Source organism: Gracilinanus agilis, chromosome 2 (genome assembly GCF_016433145.1).
Source record: "Gracilinanus agilis isolate LMUSP501 chromosome 2, AgileGrace, whole genome shotgun sequence".
Taxonomy (NCBI): Eukaryota; Metazoa; Chordata; class Mammalia; order Didelphimorphia; family Didelphidae; genus Gracilinanus; species Gracilinanus agilis.
This window is the reverse complement of record NC_058131.1, coordinates 674860749-674873851: the sequence shown is the minus strand read 5'-3', so window position 1 is coordinate 674873851 and position 13103 is coordinate 674860749. Positions and strand designations below refer to the sequence as shown.

Here is a 13103-nt window from a genome sequence, read left to right as displayed (position 1 = left end):
GAGAGAGAGAGAAAGGAGGGGAGAAAGAGAGAGAGAGAAAGAAAAGGGGGGAAAGAGAGAAAAGGGGGAGAGAGAGAGAGAGAAAGGAGGGGAGAAAGAGAGAGAGAGAAAGAAAAGGGGGGGAGAGAGAGAGAAAGGAGGGAAGAGAGAGAGAGAATGGAGCCAGAAATACTCACTGAAGCTTTTCTAGCTTATACCTATCTGAGTTCTGTCTTTGGAGGCCCCTTTTCCCCTAGGGGGTTTTTCTGACATCACAAGCAAAGATATACAAGTGGAGAATCCAGCCTGGTGTGTTTTTATACAGAAGGGAAGTCTCTGGAAGGTTTGGGGGTGGAGGTGGGGGTGTCGTAGTAGGGAGAACCCCCTGCGCTATTAGCCCTGTTTCCCAGGGAAAGGAAGAACCAGGGTCCTGAGTCCCTGGACACTTGAACCTAGAGCCATCTTATCCTATCTACTGTGTGATTGGAGTGAACATATGAATGGCAGCAGTGAGGAATCCCTCTTTCTAGTCCTTGCCCTGCCTCAGTTTCCTTCTCTGTAAAATGGGATTATAGGATTAGCTGAAGGCTTTGATCCTCTTCCATCTCTTGACATTCTATCATTCTGCATCTAAAATTCTTCCTGTGATCTCTGAAGAGGGTCCCTCGAGATGGGGCTGTTAATGGTATCCAGAAGGTCAACAGATCAGGGCCAAGTCACTGGGGAAGATCCCAGCCGGAAAGGGAAGGAGAGGCCTCAGGAATATCCTGACCTGGTCCTGTAGGCCGAATCCAAGGAAGGAGAGGGGTTGAGGAAGTGGCCAGAGAGGGCTTTGTCAGCCCAAGTCCACACCTTCCTTTGCCAGAGGAAGGAAACCAGGATTAGGGAGGGTGGGAGCCTTCGTGACTCAGCAGACTGGGGTCTGGACCTGCCTTCTGGAAAGCAGAAGACTTCACTTCGCTGTCTGTCTCCAGAGGCTCTGCTTAGGGGCAGCTTGAATGCCCTGCACTGGAGCCAAGGAATGGAATGTTGGCACTGGAAAGGAGAACCTAGAGATTCTCTAGTTCATTTTACAGATAAGAAAATTAAGTCACAGAGGCTCATGTCAGACTGCTGGTGAGCCGCAGGGCTGGGACTCTCCTAAATCCTATGATAACTCAGGCCTCCTGACTAGAGACAGCTGGTGATGCAGGGGATGGAATGTTAGGAAGACCTGAATTCAGATTCCGTTTGGCCCTGGGCAAGTCACTTAACCTGGGTTTGCCTCAGTTTCCTCTGTTGTAAAATGAAGATAATAACAGCCAGGAGTATGTAGCTCAAATGAGATGTTTGTAAAGCACTTTGCACAGTGAGGCAGAGAGTAGATATTTAATAATCGAGCTTGTTTCCTTCATTCCTTCCTCTCCACTGGATATACTGACAGCCTAATGTCAACATTTGCTGTGTACAGAGCAAGGGGAAGCTCAGCTCTTAGACCCTGTTTCCAGTCTCCTTTGCTATCACTTTAAGCCTTTTGGAGGAACTGAGTTTCTTTTTCTAACTTGAGTCTTGAGGCTTCCAGCCTAGGCTACTTCTTCCACAACCCCAAGGAGGATCTACAGAGGGACAGATAAGGGGAAGGTGGGAGGATAATGGAGAGAAAAGAGGGGCCCTGGATTGAAGGAACCCTTGCTTTGGGGACTTTTTCTTTTCTTTTTTTTTTTTTTTAAACTTTACCTTCTGTCTTAGTATCATTTCTAAGACAGAAAAGCAGCAAGGGCTAGGCAGTTGGGGTTAAAGTGACTTGCCCAGGGTCACACAGCTAGGAAATGTCTGGGCCTAGATTTGAACCCCAGGCCTTCTGACGTCAGGCCTGGTACTCTTTCCACTGTTCTACCTAGCTGCCTCTTGGGGGCTTTCTTAGAAAAAGAGGGAACAGTCATGGTCTGAGTTCAAACAGATCAGCGGAAATACTGTCCAACAAGTTTTTTGTCATATAAAAGCAATCAGAAACAATCCCAAACCTTGTTGAATAGTATTTCCACTCATCTACCCCCATAGTCTTTCACCTCTGCCAAAAGGGAGAAAGTATGAGCAGTGGAAAAAATAATGAAGGACTTTATAAAAGAGATAATGATAATATAATATAAATGTATTTATATTATAATATGATATACGTATTAGTCTATTTATTATAAATATATTATATATAATATAAAAGAGATAAACATATTTTGTCATTTCTATTATAGAAATCATCTTGGCTCCTTTTCTCCTAGTTCTGCTATTTCCCTGGGCATCCGTTCACAGAGATCTTCTCTGACTGTGTCATCGTCATCATTTCTTCCTGTCCAAGAATATTTCATTACGTTCGTAGATTACAATTTGTTCAGCCTCCTTTCGATGGTTAGGTACCTCTGGAGCAGTCAGGATGCGAGGGTCCCAGCCAAGGTCCTGGGCCAAGTAGAAGATGACTGTTTGGCATCTTAGTCTGTGCCTTTTCGTGTACACCTGGATTCTAGTCCTGGCTCTGTCCCGGATCCCTTCTAAAACTGAGCTCCTCCTTTCCTCTCCTCTCTGCAGAAGCAGTCGTCTATGCAGTACATTTCGGGGGGGGGGGGTGCTAGGGAGATCCGGAATCAGAAGCCCCTAGAAGCCAAGTGTCCCCATCACCTACCTGTCCCCACCTCTGAAATCCCACACTTTAAATCTTCTTTGTGCCCAGCGTGTGTCTAACCCTGTGCCAGGCTGCGAGGGAGACCAGAGAAGACACGGGCTCTTCTCCCCAGGGAGCTCCCGGTCTGGCTGGGTAAATATACTGAACAAGATGCAATGTTCTGCCGTGACTCAGGGTCACATCCTTCTTTCCTAAAGAGGCGGAGGCTTACGCTAGCCCTAAAGGATTTGGGTAGAGAAGGGAAGACCACCCCTGGCAGGGGACCCAATCCAGGAAAGTGTGCAGAGGCGAAAATGAAGAGGATGCATTCAGGGCGTAGAGAAGGGACCAGGCTGCCTGGAGGAGATGGGGTGTAGGAAGAGATACAGAACCATGGGAGGCGAGATCCAAGAGGGCTCCAGGCTGACGGGTGGGTGGGTGGTAAGTTGGGTCTTCAGGAGGGGGCTGGAAAGAACCCCAGGGGTTACCTAACCCCAATCTTTTAATTCTGTGGTTAAGGAAACTGAGACCTTGTCCATAGTCAGAGTTGGGATTTGAACCTGGATCCTCTGATTTCCTTGGCTCATTCTAGTGCACCACACAATAACCCATGAGCATATGCTGAGGGTAGGATCAGAGAGGGTGGAACATAGGAGAGAAGGGGAGTAAATGTTCAGCTGGAGGATGGAATGGCAGCTGTATAATTAGAATCTGCTCCCCAGGACTCTTAAGTCCCAGGGTCCCATTTACGTGAATTGATTATCCATTTATTCAATTATTATTATACATTTATGTGAATGGGGTGCTGGGACTTAGAGTCCTGGGGAGCAGATTCTAATTATACACAGCTTAGTGGCATTAACGACTCTGGCATCTGCAGTTGTATTCTCAATCACCATGTGAGGCAGGTTGGGCAAGTATGATTATTCCCATTTTATAGATGAAGAAACTGAAACTCAGAAATGTCAGTTCACCTGCTCAGGGTCACACAGCCAGTGGCATCAGAGCTGGAAGTGGAAACCCAGGACTCCTGACTCCCAGCACTGTATACTCTTCCTACTATACCCCGCTGTCTCTCAAATGTGCCCTGAATGGAATGGGGGCAGATCTGGTGAAACTCCAGGCTTGTTGCAGAAAGGAGAAGGTGCCAGCAGGATTTCAGCCCTTTGGGTATAAGAAGCAAGGCCACTCACAGAAACTATCTCTCATTTCCTTCATTTATTCTGGGCTATTGAGCTGGGAGTCAACAGCCCTGAGACCTCATTTCCCCTAGACTGAGTCTCCATTTCTCATCCTGCCATTCAAAACCCTTCTACTCCAGCCCCATTTCCCATAATCCCTTTACATCCACCTCCCAGGCCAACCAGGCCAGGCCTCTCCCTGTTCCCTGAATAATATATTCAATCAGCAAACATTTATTTATCAAGCCCCTACTATGGGCCAGGCACTGTATTGTGCACTTGAGGTCCAGATACAAAAGTGAGACCGTTTTTGTTTTCAAAGAGTTTACTTTAAGAACTGGGGGAGTAAGAGAAGGAGGCAGCATTTGAGCATTAAATTGAACTAGAGAGAAGAAAGGAGAATATCTCAGCAACAGGGGGCATCCTGTTAGAGCCCTCTAACAGCTCCTTTCACTAAAGAAGGGACATAGTCCAATTTCATCTTTGTATCCTTGGGCTTTCACCTATAGAAGTTTAATAACTGGGGGCAGCTGGGTAGCTCAGTGGATTGAGAGTCAGGCCTAGAGATGGGAGGTCCTAGGTTCAAATACAGCCTCAGACACTTCCCAGCTGTGTGACCCTGGGCAAGTCACTTGACCCCCATTGCCCACCCTTACCATTCTTCCACCTATGAGCCAATACACAGAAGTTAAGGGTTTAAAAAAAAAAAAAGAAGTTTAATAATTGTTTATTGAATTGAATTTACAAACCCCCAGTTTACGTCCCACCACCTTCAGGAAGCCTTCCTTGACCACTCCAACCAAGCTCTCCCTCCCTCTGTACATTGGTACTTGGGGCCCAGAGTGTTACGTTATAACGCTCACCCAGATCCTAGTTCTAACCCCAACTTGTCATGTTAAATACACAGTAAATAGCTTTGTCTTCACTTCTCATCCTGAAAACAAAAAATGTTAAATATATGAAAAACAGCTTTGTCTGTCTGGCTAGACTATAAGCCTCGTAAGGGCAGAGGCTATCCAGTCCCCTCATTGTGCTGTACACATAGTAGACACTCAACAAATCATTGTATATTAGAGAGAAAGAGGCCTAAAGGGTCTGGATGAGCCCCTCCCTAAATCATGCATCTCTCCAGGCTTCACAGAAAGACCTCTAGAAATGGGAACTAGCTGGCTTCCTTGTGAGGCAGCCCATTTCCTTTTTAAAGCTCTGATTCCTAGGAAGTATTTCCTCATGTTTGTAGAATCACACAGTCCCAGTGATGGAAAGGAACACAAGAGTTCATGTAGTCCAGCCCCTTCATGATGCATGAATCACCTCTCCCATGTCCTGGTCCATCATTTAGTCATCTAGCCTCTGCTTGAAGCCCTTCCAGAGATGGGGGTCTCATTACTCCCAGAGGACAGCCCGATCCACTTTTGGACAGCTCTCTTAGGAAATTGGTCCTTTTATTGAGTTGAAATCTCTCTTTCAGTATCTTCTCCCCTTTTCTTGGCGTCTGGGGCTAGGCAGAACAAGCCTAACTTTTTTTTTCCCCACATGGCAGTTCCTCAAACACTTGAAAATCCCCTCCCACCCTTTCTTCTTTTTTCCTAGCTAAACATCTGTAGTTCATTCAAGTGGCATCATTTCCATGACTAGTTGATGACCATGGCCAAGTCATTTAACATCTCTAAGACTTAGTTTCTGAATCTGAAAAATTATAACAACCTACCTGTGTTACCTACCACACAGAGATATATTAGACAAGGTCTAATAAGGACTTCACAAACTCCGAAGCAATATGTAAATACCATTTTATTATCATTATTATCATCTAGTCCAGTGATTCCCAAAGTGGGCGCCACTGCCCCCTGGTGGCTGCTGCAGCAATCCAAGGAGGCGGTGATGGCCACAGGTGCATTTATCTTTCCTATTAATTGCTATTAAAATTTTTAAAAATTTAATTTCCAGGGGGCTGAGTAATATTTTTTCTGGAAAGGGGGCGGTAGGCCAAAAAAGTTTGTGAACCACTGGTCTAGTCCAACTGCCTCATTTTATGAATGAGAAAACTGAGGCTTAGAAAGGAAAACAACTGGAGCTTGCTTCCATAGCTAGGAAGCAGCAGAGCTAGAGTTCCATCTTCCTGCCTCTTTCCAATGCCCCTGAACTGTGCGCCATGTTTCTTTCCCATCACCTTCCTTTCTGGGAATAATATGTAATAATAACATGTTGTAATATTGTGATAACAATGTTATAATAATATGTTAGTATAATATATCATTTTTTGGTTGTGGCTGACTCTCGGTGACCCCACTTATAAGTCTGCTAATATAATAAGTGCCTATTCTAAGGGCAGATAGGGGAATAGACAAGAGATGATAGCAACTCTCTGAGGAGGCTCACCCTGGGGATAGGTTTTTCATTTTGGACCAGCCCTGTGATATCATCTTCTTTTACCCACTAGATGGGCACTTTTTCTGCAACTTATAGCCTTAAAGAGTTGCCTGGGCACTAAGAGGTTAAATGAGCTGTCCAGGGGCACACTGTTTGTAGAAGTATCAGGAGCAGGGTTTGAATCTAGGTCTTCCCTGACTTTGAGGCCAGTTCCAAATCTACTGCATCTATCTGTGCCTGGGGATAGGTAAGGGAACATGAGAGAGGTGCCAGGATTCTTGGCCCTGGTGGGTAGGGCTAGGGGCTCAGGGGCAGACCTGGCTGACTGTAAGGAAAACCTTCTAACTCTTCCTCAGCAGGGTCCTGGCTTCCCTCTGATCAGAGGTCCTCCAGGCAGAGTCTGGATGGCCAGCCTCTGGTTGAGTACATCCCTGAGGGAGCTCTCTCTTGGGTTTGGGTTGGACTGGATTGGAGGTCTCTGAAGTTTCCCTTCTAGCTGGTAAGATTCTGGGACGCTTTCACCATGTATGCTTTGGCTCTTCAAAAGCTTCCAAATACAAAGTCTGAGCAGAAGGAAAGTAAATCAGCATCAGAAACATCCCAAAGAACTGTTGGCTCAGAAAATGCCATTTGGATCTTCTGTGGGCATAGACAGGATGGGCAAACCCTATTCTCAGCAGGATCTGAGGGGATGAGGGCTTGGGAACTTACCATGGAGTAAATGAAGTAAGTCACCCCTTCCCCTACCCCCTGCCCACCTACCTGGGCATGGCTGTGGTCCAATTTGTATTCTTATGAGCCAAGCTCCAGCCATTCAAGCTCATCCGAGGTGGGGAGGCAGTTGATCTCAGTTAGTGCTAATTGCAAATTCAACAGTAGTCTCAAGGAAATGAAGTTTGATCTTGTTTAAGAATGCAGAATAAGGGGGCAGCTGGGTAGCTCAGTAACCGACACTTCCCAGCTGTGTGAACCTGGGCAAGTCACTTAACGGCCCGTCGCCTATCTCTTACCACTCTTCTGCCTTGGAGTCAATACACTGTATTGACTCCAAGACAGAAGGTAAGGGTTTGAAAGAAAACAACAACAAAAAAAGAATGCAGAATAACCAGAACTGTCTCAATCCTCAAATCCTGAAAGGACCCACTTTAATGAATAGATAAGGGTGATATGTAAATAGTTCTACAGTACTTGAAAATATTCTATTCCTTTACTCATTTCACTGTGCTGAACTCTCTAACCTTTATGTAGTTTGACCCTAGACTCTAAAGAAAGGACGATAGCTTGTATTTATATAAAAGTGGGATGTAAGTCCTTGAGAGGAAGACTGTTTTTGTATCCCTGAAGTCTGGCACTAATGAATAACCCTAAAAGATAGGAAGGTCCTAGAGGGATTTTTTGACTAATTTTACAGATAAGGAAACTGAGGCCCAGAAGTGACTTCACCCATGCTCATACAGCTAGTAGATATCTTGAGACAGGATTCAAACTTCAAATTTGTTCTGACTCTAGGTGCAGAACTCATTCTGTTATCCCTGTTCTACCCTTTTTTTTTTTTTTTAAACCCCTTACCTTCTGTCTTAGAATTGATACCAAGTTTGGTTCTAAAGCAGAAGAAACACCTCCCTACCTGCCCCCATCTTATCTCTCTCCCTTTTTACATTTAATTACCTTCTGTCTTAGAATCAATACTATCAGATCCAAGATAGAAGAGTGATAAGGGCTGGGAAATTGGGGGCTAAGTGACTTGCCCAGGATCATACAACTAGAAAGTGTCTGAGGTCAGATTTAATCCAGGACCTCCCAACTCCAGGCATAGTGCTCCATCCACTGAGCCATGTAGATGTCCCCATCCTACCTCTTTTGATGAGAGTGCAACTCATCTCTCTCTCTCTCTCTCTCTCTCTCTCTCTCTCTCTCTCTCTCTCTCTCTCCTTTTTCTCTCTGTCTCTGTCTCTCTCTTTCATACACATACACTCCTCTTTATAATATTAGAAGTCATCTGTTCTAACCTCTTTCTTTTACAAGTAAGGAATCTGAGACCTAGCGAGGTTCAGTAATTTGACCGATGTCACAGGGAGGCAGGAGTGCACTTGAAGCCCAGGTCCCCTGACCTCAAAGCTCTTTTCCATTTGTACTCCCTATGGAAAAAGGCCACAATTAATTGAGTTGATACATATGAGCAAGATCTGAGTTAATATGATGGTCCTTCATATTAAGTAGCCCCTGAGGTCCCGTCCAGTTGGAAATCTATGGTTCTGTGACCCCGAGGCACTGGGGGGGGGGAAAGTGTGAATTATTTATTCGTGTTCTCCTTAAGCATTTGTGGATCCCAACCAGGTATGGGCAGTGGCAGGCTGCAGCATAGCCCAGAGGAGAAGGCCGGCCACCTGTCCTCCTTGACCAGCCCTCGCTCACAAAGGCTGGTTTCTAAGTTTCTCCTTTCTCGTCATGGCTCCAGGTGCTTTCGCCAAGGTCAAAGAGAGCCAGCGCATGAGCGACGAGGGCAAGATGGACCAGGACGAGGCCGACGGGATCCGCAAGCGCTGCCGCGTGGTGGGCTTCGCCCTGCAGGCCGAGATGAACCATTTCCACGAGCGTCGGGTGCTGGACTTCAAGCATATGATGCAGTCCTATCTACGGCAGCAGATTCTCTTTTACCAGCGGGTCAGCCAGCAGCTGGAACAGACCCTGCGCATGTATGACCACCTCTAAGTGCCCCTCTGCCTCTCCTGCTGAGCCTCTGCTCCAGCCCTTCCCCTCCCCACGCAGTCTTCCCTGGCCCAGATGTCTGCTCAGGTAGAGAGAGAGCCCGGAGGGGCTTCCTGATAGGGATGGCTTTATCCCAGTTTCCGCTGCCCCTTTTGTACGGCTAACCAGCTCCTCTTTCTTCTCCTTCGTAGGTTTATGTCTGCCCAAGAGTGGTCTATCTTCGTGGCCTAGGCTCAGAGGGAATCAGTCCCCTTATGGGAGGCTCTCGCAGGGGCTGCCTTGATCCCCGTTTAGAGCAGGGCCCATCTCTGCCCCCCTTTGTAAAAGGGCCCGAGAGTAGGGTGGGAGCGACCTGGTTTCTAGTTTTGAGTGGCCTGGCTTCCTTTTCATTCAAAGTGGGAGCAGAGGCAAATAGGGGAGGGAGCTTTCCGAGACCTGAGGCCGTGGTGGCCTAGAGAGAGAACCCAAGAGAGCCCAGTCCCCAGCCCTCAACCTTCCCCTGCACAATATGACAGGACTCTGCGAATCAGGGTTATTCCAAGACATTCCTGGACAGGGCTATGGGGAGATCTGAGCATCCCCTTCTTTCTGCTGAAAACCTTAAGGCTTCCTCACCTATCTTTGCCCCTGAACCACAGCTACTGTCTACCTATGGCATGGATTGTGGCCACTGACTCCCCTTTGTGACAGGGAATCTGGCCAAAGCCCAGATGAGGAGGGAAACTGGGCCCCACGATAGCTGCCCACAAGTCTTTAACCCCTCCTTCCTCTAGTCCCATTCTCACCGGTCAGTGGGGACCCTGAAGTTCCTACTAATGCCAGGCCCCCGGGTGGTGTGGGACCTTGCCAGGGGCCACTAATGCCCAGCTAAGATCCTCCCCTAATTGGATCCCATTTGTCTCCTTCCCACCTCCCAGCCCCAAGATCTGAGGCCCCTTGCAGGAGCTACCTGAATGCTAGCCTTGATTGATAAGCTTGGTGGCCTTCTGCCCCCTGGACTCATACTCTTTACCCACACTCTAGCTCTTACTCTGGAACTGAACTTGCCTGATGTTTGTGCTCACCAGCAGTAATAACCTATGGGGTCAGGGCCCAGATATCTTCGATTCCACAAGTCCTTAATGGACCCCTTGAGTGCCTTTCGATCCACCCAGATCTCTAGCATGGTGATAACCTGCCAGCTGTTCCTGCTCTTAAATGACAGAGAATCTGTGGGACAGAAGGAAGGGTAGGGGGAGCCTCGCCCTAGGTGCCCTCCTGGTGCCCATCCCCTCTTCTCGCATGCACTGTGATGCCAGCCCAGCCTCACTGAGGATGGGCAGAAATGCCTCTGGTCATTGTTTACATCCCAGTGGGAGCTGCCCACATACCCTGTAGGTTTGGGGGGGAGGGTAGAGAGGGTGGGAGGGATGCCACCAGACAGTGGGACACAGGCAGATGTGTGCCACAGTTTGGTGGCACCCCTTAAGGCCTCAGGCAGCCCCCCTTGCTTCTGTTTGTTCTCTTTTTTTTCTCAAAAGAACTTTTACAATTAAAACAACAGAGTTAAAATTTTTCCTTAAGTGTTGACCTCATCCTCACTTCCCTCTTCTGATAAATGTAGAGAAGGGACAGAAAGGAGGCAGAGAGATGGAGCCACAAATGGACTCTTCCCTGGCAGCAGAAACTAATTCCTTGGTTTCTGAGCAACGTAGAAGGTGGGAGAGTGGGGAGCAGAATTGGTCACCCAAGTGAGGAGAAAGGAGAAAATGGATCCCTTGGTTGCTGGGTCAGATAAACCTTTGGCCCTGAGCTTGGTGGAGTGGCCCAGTCCCTCCTCTGGACCACTGGGATAAAAGGAGTTCTCTGTCTGGATTTGTAAGGAATCAGCATCACCTCAGAGTTAAAGATTAAAAAGTACGTAGCCAGTCTTTCACTGTGGCCCTCTGTATTCAGCTATCTCATGAAAGCCGTCGGAGAAGATAGAGGCCTTGGACCTTGGATCCAAGGCCACTGCCCCGTTGGGGAAGCATGAAACATTTAGGGAACTCTACAAGGTGGCATGCTGAGTGTGGTGGGAGGAGTTCCGGCTTTGCCATTGGTACCCAGCCTTGCATCAGGCACTCCGGGCCTCAGTTTATATGTAAAGTGCAATGGACCATGTTTCTAAGCATCTTCCAGCTACAAGAACTGGGATCATACAGGTGTCCTCAATTCGGATTGCAGGTGCCCAATTCTGGAGCTGAAAGGAATCCTGGAAGGGCCAGACCAAGGCTTTCATTTTATGGGAGAAAAAGCTGAGGAACAGAGAGGATTTGTATTTTGCCAGCGGTTAGCCTGGTAGTCAGAGTTTTAAGAGGCCAAAGAAGAGGAAGATCAATATGGCCTGGCTTCTTGGACAGGGTAGGACTTGATCAAATGGATTCCATTTGGCTAGGCAGAGAGGGGGGGACTCCAGCCTGGGGCATGGTGTGAGAGCACAGGGGCCAGGTGGAAAAGAAGGGAGAATACCGAAGAGTTCTTGGCAGGGGAGCTTAGAGGGAAAGGGATGGGCAGAATACACAGTGTAGGGTGTAAAGGGAGCAAATCTGAGGAAAGAGGTCAGCCTTTCTTCTGGGGAGGATGGGGGAATGAGGGAGGCTTCCCTGGGCTCTGTGGGTGTTTGGAGGGGCAGAAGGGGGACACCTGAACTGAGCCTCCATAGGTAGCACAAAAGGACCCTTGGATCTGGGGTCACTGGACTTGGTTTGAGCTCGTTCCCTATGTGATCGTGGGTAAGTCATTTTACTTCCTTGGGGCCCTTGTCTTCTGCCCCACGAAATAAGGGGGTGGATTTCTGGCAGAATGTGGGACCCAGGGTGGGAGAGGGCCAGTATAATGGTTCCAGAAGGGAGCTGGGAGCCTTCTGGAGTGATTCCCGGCAGCCCCATTTCAAAGTTAAATCATTTGGGATTTTCCAAGAAATCCACCCACCGCCGAGCGCGCTCAGCACAGTTCCTGGCGCACGGTGGTTAATAAACGCTCTTTGCCTCTCCTCCTCCCTCCCCCTCTTCTGGTCCGCACTTCAGCCGGCGCCGAGCAGGGGTGGGGGCGGGGTGGGCCGGTGGCAATGAGGTCATCCTCCTGGCCGGCTCCAGGGCCCAGTCACGTGGCGGAGACAGATGTGCCGAGCCCTGGGGACTGAGGCACTGGCCCCATCGGCCTTTCTCTGGCTCTCAGTGGAAAACAATGAGGGGCCTCTCTCTCTTTCTCTCTTCCCCCGGCCTCAGCTGGGGGCGGGGAGGGAGGACAGGGACCAGGGATGGAGCTGCGGGGAGGGGCCCCCAGCTGTTGGGCAGAATTGAAAGGAGGATGCTGAGTGTGGGTCTTTGGGGCACCCCTCCCATCCTACCACGTGGCTCCGGGCGGGAGGGGTGAGGGGGATGGGAGAGGGCCAGGCTGAATGGAAGGACAGAAGGACTGAGTCCCGGTTCCTGCCCCCCCCCCCATCCCCAACCCCAGGGATTGTCCTCTGCCTGGGATAGATCGAGAGGAGGACTTCACTGGCTTATGGGAGGAGTCCCTGGCACCAGCCTGCCCCTTCCCCTTGGGGTCAGCCAATCGCTAGGCTGTCGATGCCCTCCCTCCCCCAGCCACTCACTCACTCTGACACATCGACAAAGCACACGTCTTCACCCACCCAGAAACACACGTAGACAAACCCGACCCGAGATCTTTGATCTCGGAATTCTAAGACCGGAGGAGATGGCACACATTCACTTTTCTCCCTCCCCCTCCTCTCCGGGGACACGCAGGGACAAGAATCAACACCCTTCTTCTCTGGGCCTTGGACACATCCTCTATCACGCACCCAGCAGGCTCAGGTGTGACAGCTGGCTAATTACTGAAGTCCTCTCCTCCTTTGCGTACCTCGAATTTAGAGCCGGAAGGGGCCTCGGGGCCCAAAGCCTGCTTTTGACAGATGGGGAGACTAAGGTCCCTGGAGGTTGTAACTTGCTCAAGATGCTCAGGATGGGGTGGAGAGCGGTTATTGAGGCAGACACGGTAGGGGTCACCAGAGGTCCCTCTCCTGAGCCCGACCCCGTCACCCCAGCACACAAGCCCGCTCAAGGAAACCAGGTCCCATAGCAGACGGACCGGAACAGCCGAGGTGGGGAGGGGATGCCTTCGGAAAGAAGGCTCCGATCAGGTCTCCCCTGCCTCGGCTCTGTGGGCACAGGGCGCCTTCCCCAACCGGAATCGGACCA

At 49.1% G+C, this 13103-nt stretch overlaps 1 protein-coding gene across 3 annotated transcripts in view; it reads left to right on the top strand.

Moving 5' to 3' along the window:
* The window catches only part of SNX33 (sorting nexin 33), a 23377-nt gene extending 12946 nt beyond the window's left edge, over positions 1-10431 (top strand). For all 3 annotated transcript variants that reach the window (XM_044659098.1, XM_044659099.1, XM_044659097.1), the window contains one exon: positions 8627-10431. In XM_044659098.1, coding sequence (XP_044515033.1) covers positions 8627-8880 — 254 coding nt within the window. In that variant the 3' untranslated portion in view covers positions 8881-10431. The remainder of the gene's footprint in view (positions 1-8626) is intronic.
* Positions 10432-13103: the final 2672 nt, after the last annotated feature.